We start from the raw sequence: 19,227 nt of genomic DNA on the forward strand, positions 1-19,227 counted from the left end.
GTTTGCATAGTAGTCTGTATTTCACTGTTTTCATTCATTTTGAAGAATACTGAACTTTTGTGAGTCATGCTCACATTAGTCTAGAACTACAATAATCATCATGTTTAGACACTGCACACAACACCTCTGCAACTAATTTATCAAGACTAGAGAGGTGTCAGTCAATAAATGGGAAAACAAAGTAGCTTGTGGATAATTTAATTTGCATTACTTGTTATGCGTTACCCCCAAAATTAGTGCTTATAATAATAATAATCTTTTTGCAGTATTCTGTAGCATTAATGCCTGGACATGTTTGCTCACTTTGCTGAACATGAAAATGAGCTGTCAAATTTCTCACCCGACAGAGGAAAGAGGCCCAGCTGGATATGATGTTGGACAAACTCAGGCAGGAAAGCTCAGAAGAAGCTCTGAAAGACTCCTTAGAGAAGACGCTAACCTATTTGGAAGAGGTTAAGAATGGGTAACGCATATTGAGATTTTTTTGAGTGAAGATTTTTGTTGTTGTTGTTTGTACATTAAGCTACTTAAACTTAACTTTAATAAGAAAGAAAACCTAGACATTTTTGTAAATCCTTTTACTGCATTCAATGTTCTTTAAGGTATATAAACATCTATAAGGAGGAAGTGGAAACTGTGGAGTGTTACCCGTCTATAGTCCTGCAGGAATTACAAGCATACAATCTTTCTGTCAGCCAATTCTTCAGTGTCGAAGAGGTTTATGGCCAGGTACATATCCAACAATAAAAATGCTGTTGTCTCTGTTTGTGCAAGACAAACACTGTTAAAATAACTTTATTTTTTGTCAAAGGACTCTAAAGATTTTTGCCAACTTTATCCCTCTCTTAAACTTGGTGAGTTAAAAGCTAGTCTCAAGGAGCTGTATTATTTCTGTTGCCTTTGGATTGTTTAACACCCATTTATTATGTTTATCTTGGTGTTTACTCAGGCCAAAGCATCACAGCCATTAAGAATGAAAGATTGAAGAAAGAACTTGAGGTGAAACCCAGATGTGTACAAAAGCCACATTTCAACAACCAAGGAAGCTCAACATTTGCCTCATCCTGTGATATGGTAATAATGGCACATAAATACTTTCCCTTCTTAATTTTTGTCTTTTATTTCATTATTTCATTTCCTCTATTTTGTAGGATGACCAAGATTGTAAAGCTCTATCATTTTCAGTCTCTCAAACCAAAGAGACTTTCACTACCGCAAAAGGAAATGTGTACAACTGCCATGTGTTTCACACTAACCACGATGAAGATCTGGAAGCAAACCTTAAGGAAACTGAGCTGGTTTTATACCCAAAGGCTCTCATTGTTGAATTGCTAAAAGGGTAAGTGTACAATAGAAATGATAGAATGAAATGATGCTTTGGTTGATGTCTATCTTGTGGTCTACCACTGATATAGACATAGCACAAAAACATAAGCCATAAGCAAGTGATGAAATTTGGAATGCTGAAATGAAAATTGTGCAATAAAAAACCCTTGGGGGTTTTTAGAACTATAATTTACTTTTGCTTGCAGTTCTTTCTGTGTTGTTTACTTTTTCCATTAGTATTTATTGTTTAGTTCTCTTACGAGAGGTTCTCTCGTATTGCGTAAGTTCCTTACGCTACGGGAAAGTATTCTTTCTTCGAGATTTCTGAAAAACCCAAAATTATCCTTAATTTTGTAACATTGTCAACGCAGTGCGGCAGCCTGGCAGACCATAGCAGGCTATTCCAGCGTGCTATTGGCTGCTCTGCTGGCAACTGCAGCAGCCTATCGGTGAGCCCGCGTGACGTGGCGACCAATGAGGGCGCTTCGCGCCCACCTGGCTTCATTTGCCTACAGGTGGGGCGTGGCCACGTGTATATAAGCAGGGCTCACGGGCTGCATATTCGATTTTCTTTTCTTCAGCGAAGCCCTTCGCATCGCTGGATCTGGAACCCGCCGCCGTGACCGCGCAGACAAGCAAGCAGAGGACAGCGCCTGAGGAAGCCGGCAGCATCGCGCCACCTTCAGCCATCCGTGCCTGCTCTGCTATCCGGCAGCCCATATCCTTTACGCTCAAGTGTTGTCGCCGCTGCGTCACACTTTTCACAAAAAGAGCCGAGCGTTTGATGCAAAATGTCTCGTTCCACCTGCGGCTCGTGTCACGCGCAGCTCAGCTCCGGGGACCGCCATGTGATCTGCGCTCTCTGCCTGGGCCGTGATCACGCCGCCGCCGCACTTCTCGCCGGCGGATGCCAGGAGTGCGAAGAACTGACGATGTCGACCCTGCGGGCTCGACTCGTCCTGTTCGACGATGATATCCCTCCAGTCCCTGCTACGCCGCGCAGGAAGAAGCGCCGCTCGCAGCGGACTCCGGAGTTCGCCGAGAGAAGCTCGCCGGAACCTTTCCCGCCCGCTTCACTCTCGCCTTCCCCGCCCCCACCCCAGGCCGCCATTTCTGTTGCCGCCTCCGGGGATGAGGCGGCCGCGGAACGCGCCGACAGCTGCTCCATCATGGCTTCCGACAGCGAGGACTGGTCTTCCGCGACCTCTTCAGTCCGGGGCCACGCCTTCTCACCCGGGCTGTCGAGCAGCTAGGCCTCGAATGGGCCTCGCAAAGTCCTGGAACGCGCCATTCTCCGCGAGGGTCTCGTCTCAGGCTTCTTCGACGCTCTCACAAGTTGACGGCGCGGCTGAGAAAGGCTACAACGCTATCCCTCCGGTGGAAGAGGCGGTCGCAGCGCACCTTTGCCCGCCTTCCGGTTGGCGCTCAAAGGCTGCCCTCCCGTCTAAGGCCTGCAGAGTGACGTCATCGCTGATCGGCCGCGCTTTCGCTGCCTCCGGTCAAGCTGCGTCTGCTCTGCACTCTATGCTGCAAATCCTCCAAGCTAATCTCCTCCGCGACCTGGACGAGAAAAGCTGTGACGCTGAGTTAATCACGGATTTGCGAAGCGCGACGGATCTCTCCCTTCGCGCCACCAAGACCGCAGCACAGGCCCTCGGACGCTCTATGGCCTCCCTCACGGTAGCTGAGCGCCACCTCTGGCTCACGCTCGCGGACATGCGAGAAACAGAGCGCGCGGCCTTCCTAAATGCCCCGCTCTCTCCGTCTGGGCTCTTCGGACCAGCGGTCAAGGGGATCGTCGACCGTTTCTCCGAAGTGCAGAAAACGACGCAGGCCATGAACCTTTTCCTGCCTCGACGCCCCGGCACTAGCAATAGCTCCGTTGCTCGCCGTCCTCGTGACCAGCCAGCAACGAGCTCCGCGCAGCGCCCAGCGCGGCCCCCTTCGTCTCAGCGAAGACCGAGCGGCCGCCCCAGATCGCGCTCTTCCAGCCGTGGTAAGCCGCCTCCACCTCGGGGCCCCCGGCCTAGGATCGCGCTGAAGCCCGAGCCTCCAAAGTCCTCCTAGCCAGAGGCAAGAAACGACGGTTAAGTCCCGCCGCGGCCGGACCACCGTCAAAACTCTCTTTCCTGTCAGCCCCCACCACTGTGGCTGCTGCAGATGGATTTACCGCAGCCAACGAGCCGGCAAAAACGCCTTCTCGCCTGTCAATAACCGCCGTTTTTACGGCGAACCAGAGAAATCACAAAAGTTGCATTATTTCTGGTTGCACGGCTCACGCCGTATGTGTTTCAAATGCAGTAAATGTGCCCACTTTTCTGTGTTCACCCCTGAACACAAGCACTATAAACCCCGTGTCCCCCACTCACATAAAGCGGCCACCGGCCGCTCGAGTGCTAGAGTTAGGTCACGTGTCCGCTTGTTTGCGTCCACGACTAACCACCACACGCGCTGTCACACAGCCACTCTTAACCGGTCATGTTCCACGCGTAAGAGTTGTGCCCGCTCAAACGCGCTCACACATTTTCGCGAACATTATGCCTCAGGCGCCATGCGCCGCGCCACACACCATTTGTTTTCCGCCCAGGGTGGCCGGAGCGATGAGTGTAGGGCCGCACACAAGCCACTCCCCGCTCGAAGCGGCAGAGATGCAGTGTGTAGGGCGGCCAGCCATCGCGAGCGATCGGCTGGCCCACAGCACAGAGAGCGCGCGCACTGCGCCCGCCCCTCCTATACAGGCCGTCAAACCCGCGAAGCGCGGCGTTTCGAGCCCGGAGGCCATTCTATCCCGTGTGGCGCACGCGAGAGCGTGGGAAGCCATTCCAGGTGTATCAGAATGGGTGCTGAAAACAGTGAAGCACGGCTACACTCTGCAGTTCGCTCGCCGCCCTCCGCGCTTCTGTGCGCGTACAGAGACGAGAGTGAGCGAGGAAGTAGCACATCTACTTCGAGCAGAAATAGCCACGCTGCTGTGCAAAGGGGCTATAGAACCGGTTCCCCATTCTATGAGCGAGTCAGGCTTTTACAGCCGGTATTTTCTCGTGCCAAAAAGGGATGGGTCGCTCAGACCGATTCTGGATCTGAGGCGTCTGAACAAAGCTCTTATGAAAAGATCGTTCAAGATGCTCACGACCAAGCAGATCCTCGCGCATATTCGCCCGAGAGACTGACTAATCTCCCTAGATTTGAAAGATGCATATTTTCAAATCAAGATAACGCCGCGTCACAGGCCATTCTTACGATTCGCCTTCGACGGCCAGGCTTATCAATACACCGTCCTTCCGTTCGGCCTGTCACTAGCACCCCATACATTTACGAAGTGCATGGACGCGGCCCTCGCTCCTCTGAGAAATCGAGGGATGCGAGTATTGAACTATCTGGACGATTGGCTCATCCTGGCGCAGTCGGAGGCCGAGCTCCTCGCCCACAGGGCAATGCTGCTCAGCCATCTGGACAGCCTAGGGCTCACGGTCAATTGGACCAAGAGCTCATTAGTGCCCACGCAATCAACCTCATTTCTGGGTTTGAATCTGGACACTGTGGCAATGTCAGCCCGCCTGTCACCCCAACTCGCGCGCCAAGTTCGGCGCATGGCTGCGTACTTCCGGCCGGGCAAAATCGCACCTCTCAAGCTTTTTCAGAGGATGCTGGGACGTATGGCCTCAGCTGCAGCTGTGCTCCAGCTGGGCTTAATGCGCATGCGCCCGCTGCAATGCTGGTTAAACGCCCGAGTGCCTCACAGAGCCTGGGCGTCCGGAGGCTTCAGGATCAGAGTGACTCAGGGCTGCGTGTCAGCCCTAGAGCCCTGGTTAGTAGCCGACTGGTACCAGAGGGGAGTGACGATGGGAGCCATCTCACACCGCAAGGTCATCTCGACGGACGCCTCCACCACGGGTTGGGGCGCCGTTTTCGAGGGCAGATCAGCCTCGGGCCTTTGGTCGAGCGAGGAAAAACTCCTACACATAAACTGTTTGGAGATGATAGCGGTAGAGAACGCGCTCAGGCAGTTTCTCCCGCTTATACGAGGACACCACGTGTTAGTCCAGTCGGACAATACCACAGTGGTGTCCTACGTGAACCGGCAGGGCGGTGTCAGGTCCAGATGTCTGGGCAATCTGACAGAACGCCTGCTCGTGTGGGCACACAGCTCGCTGCGCTCGCTGAGAGCTGCGCACGTGCCGGGCCACCTCAATGTGGGCCCGGACAAGCTGTCCAGGGGCCTCATTCTCCCAGGAGAATGGTCCCTGCACCCCCAGACAGTCCAGCTGGTATGGCGCCTGTTCGGCAGAGCGGAGCTCGACCTCTTTGCAACAAAAGAGAACGCCCGCTGCCCGACGTTTCTGTCCAAAAGCGAGGATGCGCTGTCCCAAACTTGGCCCAGCCTCCCGCTGTATGCTTTCCCGCCGATTTCCCTATTGCCCCAGGTCATAGCGAAAATCAGGGAAACGCGCCGCCCGGTGCTCCTTATAGCACCGCGCTGGGAGAACCAGATTTGGTACCCAGAGCTGGTGAAGCTGTCGCACTCACCCCCCTGGCCAGTTCCGCTGAGAGCAGACCTTCTCTCTCAAGCAGGAGGGTCAGTTTGGCATCCCCATCCAGAGCGATGGTCTCTGCATGTATGGGTGACCAACGGATACCCGTTGACCTGCCCGAAGGGGTTATGAACACGATTTCACACTCTAGAGCCCCCTCGACGAGGCGGTTATATAGTTCTAAGTGGTCGGTGTTCACTAAGTGGTGTGTTTCCAAGGGATTGGACCCACAGCAATGTGGGGTCCAGCGGGTGCTCTCCTTCCTCCAAGAGCTTTTGGAATTGGGCAGGTCCCCTTCCACGCTCAAAGTGTATGTGGCGGCTATAGCAGCGTTCGCTCAGACGACGCTAGGTAGCACGCTAGGAAGGAACGAGCTCATCATCCGTTTCCTCAGAGGAGCCAGACGGATGAATCCCCCGCGGCCCCCGTCGGTTCCTATATGGGATCTGGCATTGGTCCTAGAGGCCCTGAAGGCTCATCCCTTTGAACCGCTCGAGACTGTGGAACCAAGGTTCCTTTCGCTAAAAACCGCGTTTCTGATAGCTCTGGCTTCAGTGAAACGCGTGGGGGATCTACACGCGCTCTCAGTGAGCCCGACGTGTATGGAGTTCGGTCCTAATGACTCTAAGGTCATTCTCAGACCGAGGCATGGTTATGTCCCCAAAGCGATCGGCACTCCCTTCAGGGCGCAGATTATCTCCCTCTCGGCTCTGCCAGCATCCGATGAGGGGGACGGTGGCAATATCCTCTGCCCTGTCAGGGCATTGAGGGTTTATGTCACACGCTCCGCCGCCTTCAGGCGTTCTGAGCAGCTATTTGTTTCGTTTGGTGGGCGCACTAAGGGTCTCGCCTCCTCGAAACAGACCCTGTCCAGGTGGATAGTGGACGCGATTGCAACTGCATACGCTTCCAAACACCTGCAGTGCCCGCTAGGTGTCAGAGCACACTCCACCAGGGGCATGGCCTCTTCGTGGGCTTGGGCCAGAGGGATTTCCATCCACGATATCTGTATGGCGGCAGGCTGGGCCTCCCCGTCTACGTTCGTGAGATTTTACAATCTGGAAGTTCCTGCCTTACAGGCGAAAGTGTTATCAGTTCAATAGGGCTGTTGGTTCTGCCCAGTGGTTCTGCGCAGACATAGCTCACATACTGGTAGTAAGTTCGGTACTAGGCTCATGTGAATTTGAAGGAGACCGGCGGTGCCGTTCCCTCATTTACGAGACGAGCTGTTGTGAGTTTGAAGGTGACCGGCGGTGCCGTTACCTCACTTATATAACAAGATATTGTGAATTTGAAGGCGACCGGCGTTGCCGCTCCCTCATTCATGAGACAAGGTGTGGTGAATTTGAAGGAGACCGGCAGGTGCCGTTCCCTCATTCATGGGACAGGGTGTTGTAACCACCCGTCGTAACCACCCGTCAGTTCGAATGAAGTGTCTGTATATGTGGTGGCCCGTTTTCTTTACCGGCCACCCTGCCCGAGCAGTGTTTTTTCCCCGGTTCCCTGGGATACATATGCTGTATGCGAGGCGCGCACGGCGTTGACAATATGTTCCCGTAGCGTAAGGAACTTACGCAATACGAGAGAACCTCTCGTAAGAGAACGATACTCGGTTACTTAATGTAACCTCGGTTCTCTCTAGAAGAGGGAACGAGTATTGCGTTCCTTGCCGTGCGCCCCGCGGGCTTTTACGCTTCAGAACTACGAAAACCGAATATGCAGCCCGTGAGCCCTGCTTATATACACGTGGCCACGCCCCACCTGTAGGCAAATGAAGCCAGGTGGGCGCGAAGCGCCCTCATTGGTCGCCACGTCACGCGGGCTCACCGATAGGCTGCTGCAGTTGCCAGCAGAGCAGCCAATAGCATGCTGGAATAGCCTGCTATGGTCTGCCAGGCTGCCGCACTGCGTTGACAATGTTACAAAATTAAGGATAATTTTGGGTTTTTCAGAAATCTCGAAGAAAGAATACTTTCCCGTAGCGTAAGGAACTTACGCAATACTCGTTCCCTCTTCTAGAGAGAACCGAGGTTACATTAAGTAACCGAGTATCGTTTCTATATGCATAGAGTAGCAAAAAAAATTAATGCTGTTGTGTTCCCCCATCATAGTGTGAGACAAAACATTTTCAGCCATATGGAAGAGAGATTTCATATTATTCTAACCAAGACTATGACTGTTGTCAAAGCCAAGAATGAGAAACTGAAAGCAGAGCTGGAACTTCGTCTCCAACTCCACCAACCTCGTGCTGTAAGAATCGAGATGGACATTCACAATGTCAGAGCAGGTTTGTCCCCTCATCACGTCCAAAGCAATTTTGGCTTTTACTTATTTAGAAGAGTGTAACAAGAGCCCTTGTGAAAAAGAAGTATTACATTTACGTTTACATTTAGTCATTTAGCAGACGCTTTTATCCAAAGCGACTTACAAATTAGGGAAATAGAAGCAACTAGAGCAGTCAAGGGCAACAATATGCAAGTGCTGTAACAAGTCTCAGTTAATCTAGCACAGATTTTTTTTTTTTTTTTAATAAATTAGACAGACAGACAATGAATAGAATGATAAGTGCTATTCTTGATTGGTCAGGTGCTGCTGGAAAAGATGTGTCTTTAGACTTTTTTTGAAAATGGCTACAGACTCTCCCATTTTTTTGAAAATGGCTACAGACTCGACAAATTGAGATAGGCAGGTCATTCCACCAGGTGGGAACGGTCCAGGAAAAGGTCAATGAGAGCGATTTCATTCCTCTCTGGTATGGCACCACAAGGCGTCGTTCACTGGCAGAATGTAAGTTCCTGGAGGGTGTGTAAGTCTGAACAAGCGAGTTTAGGTATATTGGTGCAGAGCCAGTGGTTGCTTTGAAGGCGAGCACCAGTGCCTTGAATTTAATGCGAGCGGCTATTGGTAGCCAGTGCAGACTGATGAAGAGAGGCGTGACGTGTGCTCTCTTCGGCTCATTAAAGACCAACCTCGCCGCTACATTCTGGATCAGTTGCAAGGGTTTGATAGTGCATGCCGGAAGGCCCGCTAGAAGAGCATTACAGTACTTCTGTCTGGAGAGAACAAGAGCTTGTACCAGTAGTTGTGTGGCATGATCTGATAGGAAGGGTCTAATCTTCCTAATGTTGAATAGTGCAAATCTGCAGGACCGGGTTGTTGCAGTGATGTGGTCAGTGAATTTTAGCTGATCATCAATCACAACCCCAAGGTTCCTGGCTGTCCTGGACGGAGTTATATATGCTTTAGCATACTTTTAAAAAAGAATACTTATTATGGAAATAACATACTTTAAAATAATATACTTAAGTTTGAATTGAATGGACACTTAATTTGACGTTTCCAAATAAATTAAAATGTATTATAGTTTAAAATCATATATATATATAATTTTTTTTTTTTTTTTTTTTTTTTTACGTACTTAAATAGGACTTAAGTACATTTTTATGTTATTTCATAATTACTTATATTGTGTTTGAAATATGGTTTAAGCATGCTGCCGAATGAACTGACAAGTGCATTTATGGTAAATTAAAATAAAATTTAATTTCTGTTGAAACTTGTCTCATGTATTGAAATATATTTGTAATTACACATTTGTAATGATGAAGTTGAATTTAGTACATTCAAATTAAGAACGGGATGTCATTAAAGTTCATGTGCATGTAAAGGCAGACGTCCCAAAACTTTTTGCAATATAGTGTATAATACATTTAAAATGTACTGTAAAAATGTTAATGTGACATTATTACAAAGTGCACAAGTGTGGTACATAGTCATGAAAAGTCTTAAAAATTTACTTTTAAGATTTGAGGTACACTACAAGTGCACATGCAATACAATTATGCATGCTTCTTTTTCACAAGGGAGCTCAGTATATAGAGGACATGTCATAACTCTCTTCATTATTTGGGCAGCTGAACTAGTGCTACATCGAGAATGTGTGGATCGACACTGCAAGGGTATACTAGAGGTCCTAGAAGACTGCCGGACAGACTTACAAGAGTTACAGATCCAGAAAAATAAACTGACCGAAGACTTCCAAATGCAAATCTACAGTAGAGAGAAAGATTTTACCTTTGCCACTAATTCTGAAAAGTAAATAAATATACAAAAAAATCATAGTGGTAATGATGTGTGCAGTTTACACAATCTACTTATTCTGGCCATTTTTATTCACAGGATAAATAAACTTTGTACCTCACTTCAAACTAACCTGGACAAACATACCAATATCATCCAGACATTAGAAACAGACTTTAGAAAAAAGATGGAGTTCAAAATGAATGGCTTGAGGGAAGCAAATGTTCAGATGAGCTCTTTCAAGTATGTCATTCTCTGTACAAGTCATTATCAGTGTTGTGTTGTGCAGTGAATTTGATACAGTGAAAATGTTCATTACAATTGTTGTCTATTCCACAAGGTTGTTTTTTGAGGGGGGAAATTTTACACCCCAAGAAATTGAAGTCTTTCAGTCACATCTGGAAAAAATGAACAAGCGCATTGATTCTGCAGAGGGGGCCATGATGCAGGACATGGAAGAAAAGTGTCTGGAGCAGGTTGTGATTACTCATAAGTCGATTATACACTAAATACACTAAAAAAATTGTTTCAACAGGAATTCAAAGCGAGAATCCATTTTTCCTCAGGTTAAGGATATTGTCAGGAAGTTTGAGGAAAAATTCAGTTTTCTCGCTATCGAGCTGAAGTTTCTTGCAAAAATGCAACAGATATTTAACAACACGCAAATCCAGATCAAAAGCGAGGTATTTTCAGTATATCATTTACTCTTATTTCATTCCATCCCTCTGTCTACTGTTCATAATCTGTTGAATTTGTATTTGGTTGTTTTAAAGGCTTTAAAGAGTAACATGCAGAAGAAGACTATTGACAACATGTTGAGCTATTTAAAGGAAATGACTGCTGAATATGGCCAACCCAGCCCTGATAAGAAGGTAAATCCTCTGATATATTATTAGATTAACATTTATGCCATTATAATACTGGTCTACAGAAAACAATTTGTATTGTAGATTGTAGCCATAGAGGAGATAACAAGTTTAACAAATTCTCTGATGGAGGAGCTACAGAAGAGGTGTCAGTACCTCGACTGCTTTTTGGTATGGCATTACACATTCCAATGCTACTGGCATATTGACATGTAATCCCTATAGACACGATTGATTATGTCTGATATATTTTTGTAGGATGCCTCTATGGCTGTCCCCCGACCGCAGACTCCACTTCAGGGGGCTTTTGCTGTTGCAGCTCGCACCAGGTCCCGTATACAGGAAAAAACAGCCAGTCCAGATGGAGTCCTGCCAGTCCTGCTCCATCCTAGCCGCATTGGAGTGTCCTTCCTGGATGATGCAGTAGTGGGGGTTATCAAAGGCCTACTCAAGTCAGTGTCCTTAAAGGGGACCTATTATGCCCTTTTTTAATCCTCTTGATTATGTTTTTGGGGTCTACTAGAATAGGTTTTCATGCTTAAAGGTGAACTATGTAAAATATCCAAAAACCACTAGGCCAGTGTTATATATTTTGTTCAGTTGAGTGCTTAGAATATCCCAAATGTTTCCAACTATTTGTAAATCGTGAGAAATTGCTATTTTAACCAAGGAACCGGGACGTGTGAGCTATGTGTTTGAGGGAGTCGCCTGTCGAATGCGTAATATCTGCGTTACCCTCGGGTTCCGGTTTTATTTAGAAGAAAGGCTGTACTCTCACTGCAGTGTGAACAAGTGTCATAGCAACCACAGAGCGAACGTCATAACTTCCTTTTCAACACACTCAGATATATCTAATACGATAAACAGAGTTGCGTTACCTCATATACTCATGACTGGAAAAGAGGAAGTGGCGCCGGCGACCGTGTCATAATAAAAGTCCCGCCGGCGACTATGCCATAATAACAGTCCCGCTCTTCAATCGCTCCTGCGGCCTTGCTCAGCTCCACAACACTCGATCCTGCTCTGCTTCACTACAGTAATGTTAATAATCCCATCCATGAACATGATTTCTGCCCGAGTCCTATCCTGACTCTTTTTCACCGGCTGTGAGGTGAAGACCACATAACAGGCGACCTCTAGTGGACGGAAAAGTTACATAGTGTAGCTTTAAATGTTCAAAAAACACATTATTTTTCACATATTTTACATTGTTGCAGCACCTCTCTTCCCAGTTTGTCAATAATGCTCTGTTTAGATCCATGTCTCTATGAAGAGCGCAATGTGCTCTGATTGGTCAGCTGGACCTCACCCCTTTTTTTGCATATGCATTTGAGGGGAATTATTTAAATGAGGGACATTGTCACATATACGTTCCTGGAAGAAAACTTAAGGCTACAGTCGAGACATTTCAGGGAGTACAGAAACAGTGCTTAATAATATAGAGAAAAAAATCCCTTTAGAGTGGACTTTGTGCTTTGCAGACCTTTTTCATGCTCAAACAGCAACATTACACACTAAAGAAATGTATAAATGTAAAAAAATCATAATAGGACCCCTTTAAATGTAAAATGTCATTGGTGTCATTATTGTAGATTTTACAATATGTTCTTACACACGGGTTTATCACCTAACATTGTCCTCATAGTTATGACCTGATTCCCCTTAAAGGGATAGTTCACCCAAAAATGAAAATTATCAGTATCGGTCCGCCGGAAACTAGATATTTTACTTTATAACTTGTTAAATATGGATATTTCTCTTACAAAAACCCATTGATTCTCTTCAGAAGGCCTTTATTAACCCCCCAGAGCCGTGTGGATTACTTTTATAATGGATGGATGCACTTTTTTGGGCTTAGAATTTTGGGGTGCTAGTATTCACTGCCATTATAAAGCTTGGAAGAGCCAGGACATTTTTTAATATAACTCTGATTGTATTCTTATGAAAGAAGAAAGTCAAATACACCTAGGATGGCTTGAGGGTGAGTAAATCATGGGCTAATTTTCATTTTTGGGTGAACTATCCCTTAAAGTGATTCAAGTTTTGCTTCTGTTTATTTGCATAATGGGTTCTGTTGCGGGCAGCTGTTTGCAATGCTCACTAACGGAACACATGACATCTAAGTAAAATGAAAACTTAAAAAAATGAGGAAATAATCTACTTCTCATTGTGTACATAATGTCTCTTTTCTGTGAACAGGGTAGGCAAAGCTAAAGAATTCAAGGAGGTGAACATTGACCCAACAGAAAGACACTCTTCAGCAGGTTGGATTGTTCATGTGAACTACAGTGTTGTTAGTTTGCCCTTTTACACTCATCCGTGACCAGTTTTTGTGGGTTCTTCTAAAAATAAAAAATGTTTTGCCTCCAGCAAGGTTAAACTCCCCTCTTGGATCAGGTCGGAGGTCAGGAAAGAGCGTCAGTCAGTCTGGAATAGAGACTCAGTGCAGAAAGTCAGAGGACTCAATGACCACACAGAGGTTTGACATTTCAAATATGATAAGAGAGAGAGAGATTTATGAAATACTGTTAGAGAAGTGGCTATGTCTCTTCTCTGTTAATATAGTAATATAATAATAAAATCTGACTACATAGAAAATGAGCTGTTAGTGTAATAATTAGCATACGTTCCATTCAGTGATCATGTAAAATGAACATTTATGATATAAAATGTTCTAATTTAAGAAACATCTTTTTTTTATTTCTTTGAAATTATTCTGTCTAGGAGGGTAACCAAACCCAACCGCTTTGATAAGAAGTTCCTTATTTTTGGCTCGAAACCTGAAGAGCAGAACGACAGGTCAGTGCATCTGCTAGCTGTTATTTTATGTCATTTTTGTTTTTTGTTCTGAATCTGTTTGAAAATATTTGCATTTCTCAGTGTTTCATTCAAAGCCTCAATCACCTGTATTCTCTGGAAAGCCAATGATATTCTCCTCTTGGTGGCAGAGGTACTATAAAACATATGAACACAGTCAGTGTGTATTAAGCATTTGGTGTTAAATAAGTGATTTTAGTGTGTAACTGAACTGTATGTCACCATCAGGAGTTCTATAAGAAGAAAGAGCGCCGCCCTATCATTCGTTCTGAGCAACTGCAGGAGACATTTGATCAGTGTGCAGAGGAGATGCACGAAAGACTTCTTATCTACCAGAGTCAGTCACAAGATTACCACAACAGCTGCCTGAAAGGTTAACTCTTTGAATATTGCACTTAAGTGTTATTTGCAAAAAAAAATCAAGAAATTAGACCAGTTACATTTCAGTATGCAAATATTTTGATAATGTCAACATTGTATGATGCTGTAGTTGCAGAGAAATTACACACATTTATATTTCTTAAAAAGCATAAAAATGTTCTAAAAAAAAACAATGACACCTAAAGGGGATTATCCAAATAAAGTGTAACCAAATTATCAACAAAAAAGCAAAGTTTAAATTGACTTTGAGATGAAACCAGTGTTTATTCAGGCACTGGCTAGTTGAAGAAAACATCCAAAACAATTTCCAATTTTATTAAACATATAAAGATTTAAATTACAATACATATCTTTAAAGGCTGTCTATATTCTGAATGTTTATATACTTTATATTTGATTCTCCTGAACGATGTAAAATTTATTCCTAAAAATAGGGTGAAAATGTATGGCTGTTGTCAGTATCCAATGTTCAGGTTTCTGTTCTGTAAATAGTGCATATTTAATTAGATAATGCATCATTTGCATATTTAAACGTAACATTTCAGAAAACTTGTTATACAAAACAGGTGTCTTAATGTACTGCAGTGAATCAACTCGGCAAGTATGGTGACATCTATTAGTTAAAAATGTTACCCTATTCTACAGTTGTGTCTTTACTGTGGAAAATGAAGTAAAAGACGTAGACGGACAGTTAAAATGCTGTTTTTGGAATATACCATACAGCCTAGCAATCCCTGTAATAACAATAACAGAGGTCTAATTACATGTTCATTTACATTGCATGACAATATGTGACAGTTTTCACTCTGTGTAGAATTTCAGGTGCAGTTGAAGGCCATTGAGGAGTTTCTGTCGAGTGTACCAGAGAAGCTTTTCTCTAAACTAAGAGATCAATACCTCGAGGAGCTGACGCAAAGCATGACACAAATTCAACACCGGTTCGAACTAGTTCAGCAGCAGAGTGAACAAAAGAGGGTATGTGAACAAATGCAGAACAATGGTAAGGGCAGAGGAAATTATCCTATCATAACCCTCCTAAGTTCCTCTCATTTAGTCACTCTGGGGAAGAAGCCATTCAACTGCCATGGTGCACTATTAATATTATTTACCTCAGTTATTTGCAAAATATTATGCAAATACATGCACCCCTAACTATGTATAAAGCATAGTCACCAGGTTTCTGTTGTTTCTTTGGCCTGCTGTCATAGAGGGAGCACAGTGGCCAGTTGCGTGTGCGTCTGAGCCATCCGGCTTGTGAGACAGAACTCAAGCAGCTGGTGGAGGCTGAGGAGGAGAGACAGAGAGAGCAAAGACAAGCCATCCAGAATACCAGACAGGAAGTTCAGGTTACAGACTTGCTGCTTTAAACTTTCACTCAAATAATCGCCGTTCTGCTTTTTTTGCTTTATTTAAACCTCACTAAATTTAAACTTGGTCTTTTTTCTGTACAGGCATGTGCCCTCAGAAACGCAGAAGAATTTGTCACTGCTCTTTCCAGGTTAGCAGAGGCCTTACTCTTCCAGTTCGACAACCTCATAACCATCCATGAGGTTCAAGTGGGACGTAAGTTTATGAATGAATAGTATGGAAATGTAGATGGTGGCACAACACAGGTTTTGGTGTTGACGTTTGATTCATGATAAGCAACATGCATTACATAATCAGATTTTTTCAGGTAAGTGTTGGCTGAAAAAAAGAATATGTGTTTAATATACACAATTTTATGGCAGTATTCTTGGTGTGAAAGGGTCTTTCAGGCATGTGATCAGCTAAGGACGAAAAAGAAGATTTTTCTCCATATAGTGGACCTCAATGGGGTACAATGGGTTGAAGGTCCAAATTGCAGTTTCAATACAGCTTCACGGGGCTCTACTCGATCCTAGCCGAGAAATAAGGGTTTTATCTAGCGAAACGATTGGTCATTTTCTAAAAAATACAAAAATGTATATACTTTTTATATACCACAAATGTTCTTCTTGCTTAGACTGGGTAAACCCAGCCTGATCTCCCGGCGATTTGATTTCGCCCTGCAGCTCAGGCTGGAAACCTGTACATTTTTCTATCCTGCTTCCGTTACAAATCTGCGGGAACCAATCACAAACCAGCTTATCCACCTGGAACGCTATTGCCGAGTTTAACACGATGATGGATAGAGAAGCGACGGTTGAAGGACAATTGCGTACAGAGTCATTTGAACTATGCACGTTGATCACGCCTCTTGTGGTGTGATTGGTGGAAGGACTATCCTATTGCGTACAGAGTCATTTGAACTATGCCCGTTGATCAGGCCTCTTGTGCAGTAGAAAATACAGAGCAGACTCCCCAGACCAATGTTCAATCTTAAAAGATTGAGCTTGGTCTGGTGATAGCCAGACAACTTCTTGCTCTGATCTGTGATGGGTCACCCATTATGTCATCATGTTGGAAAGGTCATGCTTGACGTAGGCAAACACGTTCTTGCAAAGGCTGACTAATATCCCTCGAGTGAGAATTGAGGAAGAACAAAGGTTCTTGCCAGCTTCCTCGTGGAGTCGAACATGCTCCACTTGTAGTGTATGTTTTACATGCGCATACAAACAAGCGTCTCCTGAAGACAAAAAAAAAAGACATATATTCCAGGCGCCCTCTTAGGTTATGTTTACATGACAACAACTTACTAAAAACAGACGACAATGTTGTCAAAAGGATCTGTTCACACGGATCTGCAAAAAGGCTGTATTATGCATGCCAGCCCAGTGGTTGGCAATGTCACCTTGTCAAGAAACACCCCGCGAACACATAATATACATACGTGAACATGTAGTACGCATGCGCATGATGTTACCGGTTTCACAAATTTACGTTTTTGTTTACATGGAGACGGTAAAGGCATCGTTTTCAAAACCTTGCACTTTGAAACCCGTTTTCAAAAGTCTGCATTTCAGGCCCCCTAAACGGCATTGTTGTGTAAATCAACGGCAAAAATGCATAAAAAGTTTTCCCTTTTCAGTTGAAAACATTATACTATAAAGTAGTGACGTCATGGACTGTCGTTGGCCAATGAAATTGTCGTGTGTATACACGTGCGTCAGACACCGGTCACTTTCTATTAAATTCTGTTGCATTATTTTCCTGTTACCATTGTGAAGCTGCTTTGAAACAATCTGCATTGTAAAAAGCGCTATATAAATAAAGGTGACTTGACTTGACTGATGATTCCCTTAGGGAACTGAAGGGAGACCTTAAATCTACTTTTTTGTTCACAGATTTGTAAATGTAGCTCTGTCAGCTGATGGTTGAAGAAAATCTTTTTAAAACCATACTTTCCATAACAGTGAAACACGTTAAATAAAGTAACACATTTACTTGTAAAAATTAACGTTCCCCAATACTGCTTACAATAATCATTCATTTACTTACAGGTGCTGGTCATATAATTAGAATATCATCAAAAAGTCAATTTATTTCACTAATTCCATTCAAAAAGTGAAACGTGTATATCATATTCATTCATTACACACAGACTGATATATTTCAAATGTTTATTTCTTTTAATTTTGATGATTATAACTGACAACTAAGGAAAATCCCAAATATAGTATCTCAGAAAATTAGAATATTATGAAAAGGTTGAAATGAAAATGGTCTCTCAGTCTAGTTCTGTAGGCTACACAATCATGGGGAAGACTGCTGACTTGACAGTTGTCCAAAAGACGACCATTGACACCTTGCACAAGGAGGGCAAGACACAAAAGGTCATTGCAAAAGAGGCTGGCTGTTCACAGAGCTCTGTGTCCAAGCACATTAATAGAGAGGCGAAGGGAAGGAAAAGATGTGGTAGAAAAAAGTGTACGAGCAATAGGGATAACTGCACCCTGGGGGAGATTCACAAAGACTGGACTGCAGCTGGAGTCGGTGCTTCAAGAACCACTACGCACAGACGTATGCAAGACATGGGTTTCAGCTGTCGCATTCCTTGTGTCAAGCCACTCTTGAACAACAGACAGCGTCAGAAGCGTCTCACCTGGGCTAAAGACAAAAAGGACTGGACTGCTGCTGAGTGGTCCAAAGTTATGTTCTCTGATGAAAGTAAGTTTTGGATTTCCTTTGGAAATCAGGGTCCCAGAGTCTGGAGGAAGAGAGGAGAGGCCCACAATCCACATTGCTTGAGGTCCAGTGTAAAGTTTCCACAGTCAGTGATGGTTTAGGGTGCCATGTCATCTGCTGGTGTTGGTCCACTGTGTTTTCTGAGGTCCAAGGTCAATGCAGCCGTATACCAGGAAGTTTTAGAGCACTTCATGCTTCCTGCTGCTGACCAACTTTATGGAGATGCAGATTTCATTTTCCAACAGGACTTGGCACCTGCACACAGTGCCAAAGCAACCAGTACCTGGTTTAAGGACTATGGTATCCCTGTTCTTAATTGGCCAGAAAACTCGCCTGACCTTAACACCCATAGAAAATCTTTGGGGTATTGTGAAGAGGAAGATGCGATATGCCAGACCCAACAATGCAGAAGAGCTGAAGGCCACTATCAGAGCAACCTGGGCTCTCATAACTCCTGAGCAGTGCCACAGACTGATCGACTCCATGCCACGCCGCATTGCTGCAGTAATTCAGGCAAAAGGAGCCCCAACTAAGTATTGAGTGCTGTACATGCTCATACTTTCAGTTGGCCAAGATTTCTAAAAATCCTTTCTTTGTATTGGTCTTAAGTAATATTCTAATTTTCTGAGATACTGAATTTGGGATTTTCCTTAGTTGTCAGTTATAATCTTAAAAATTAAAAGAAATAAACATTTGAAATATATCAGTCTGTGTGTAATTAATAAATATAATATACAAGTTTAACTTTTTGAATGGAATTAGTGAAATAAATAAAATTTTTGATGATATTCTAATTATATGACCAGCACCTGTAATTGAACCTGAAATGTCTTTTGGAAAAGCAGATGCTGAAGAAAAGAGGGAGAATATCACTACACTCATCCGCCAAGCACAAACCGGACTTTTGCTGGAAGACAAGAGCAGTACTCAGATGCAGAAGGGCAGCAGGTGTGGAAATACCATAGCCAAGGAAAATGTCTTTCAAGCACCAGTTTTTTCAACCTTGTGATTGTTTGTTCATTTCACAAATGAAATAGTTTTTTCATTAGTGTTATTTTAGTATTTATTTTTTATATTTAGTTTTGGTAATTTTGTTCTTTTGTCATTTTAATTTGTTAAAATTATATATATAAATAAAT

General features: G+C 44.4%; 1 protein-coding gene across 1 annotated transcript in view; it reads left to right on the top strand.

Annotated features, from left to right (window-relative positions):
- ccdc180 (coiled-coil domain containing 180) overlaps positions 1–19,227 on the top strand; it is a gene marked incomplete at both ends in the record, with an annotated part of 28,838 nt that overhangs the window by 8,407 nt on the left and 1,204 nt on the right. Inside the window, 22 exons of the mRNA XM_079815251.1 lie at positions 348–463; positions 603–729; positions 812–854; positions 950–1,074; positions 1,152–1,339; positions 7,970–8,145; positions 9,773–9,953; positions 10,038–10,181; positions 10,279–10,414; positions 10,505–10,621; positions 10,712–10,810; positions 10,889–10,975; positions 11,063–11,256; positions 13,004–13,068; positions 13,175–13,283; positions 13,529–13,603; positions 13,685–13,754; positions 13,850–13,994; positions 14,817–14,977; positions 15,211–15,348; positions 15,454–15,565; positions 18,934–19,036. Of these exons, the coding sequence (XP_079671377.1) occupies positions 348–463; positions 603–729; positions 812–854; positions 950–1,074; positions 1,152–1,339; positions 7,970–8,145; positions 9,773–9,953; positions 10,038–10,181; positions 10,279–10,414; positions 10,505–10,621; positions 10,712–10,810; positions 10,889–10,975; positions 11,063–11,256; positions 13,004–13,068; positions 13,175–13,283; positions 13,529–13,603; positions 13,685–13,754; positions 13,850–13,994; positions 14,817–14,977; positions 15,211–15,348; positions 15,454–15,565; positions 18,934–19,036 (2,711 nt within the window). The remainder of the gene's footprint in view (positions 1–347; positions 464–602; positions 730–811; positions 855–949; positions 1,075–1,151; positions 1,340–7,969; positions 8,146–9,772; positions 9,954–10,037; positions 10,182–10,278; positions 10,415–10,504; positions 10,622–10,711; positions 10,811–10,888; positions 10,976–11,062; positions 11,257–13,003; positions 13,069–13,174; positions 13,284–13,528; positions 13,604–13,684; positions 13,755–13,849; positions 13,995–14,816; positions 14,978–15,210; positions 15,349–15,453; positions 15,566–18,933; positions 19,037–19,227) is intronic.

The sequence above is a fragment of the Gobio gobio genome (genome assembly GCF_949357685.1).
Source record: "Gobio gobio genome assembly, chromosome: 4".
In the NCBI taxonomy this organism is placed as follows: domain Eukaryota; kingdom Metazoa; phylum Chordata; class Actinopteri; order Cypriniformes; family Gobionidae; genus Gobio; species Gobio gobio.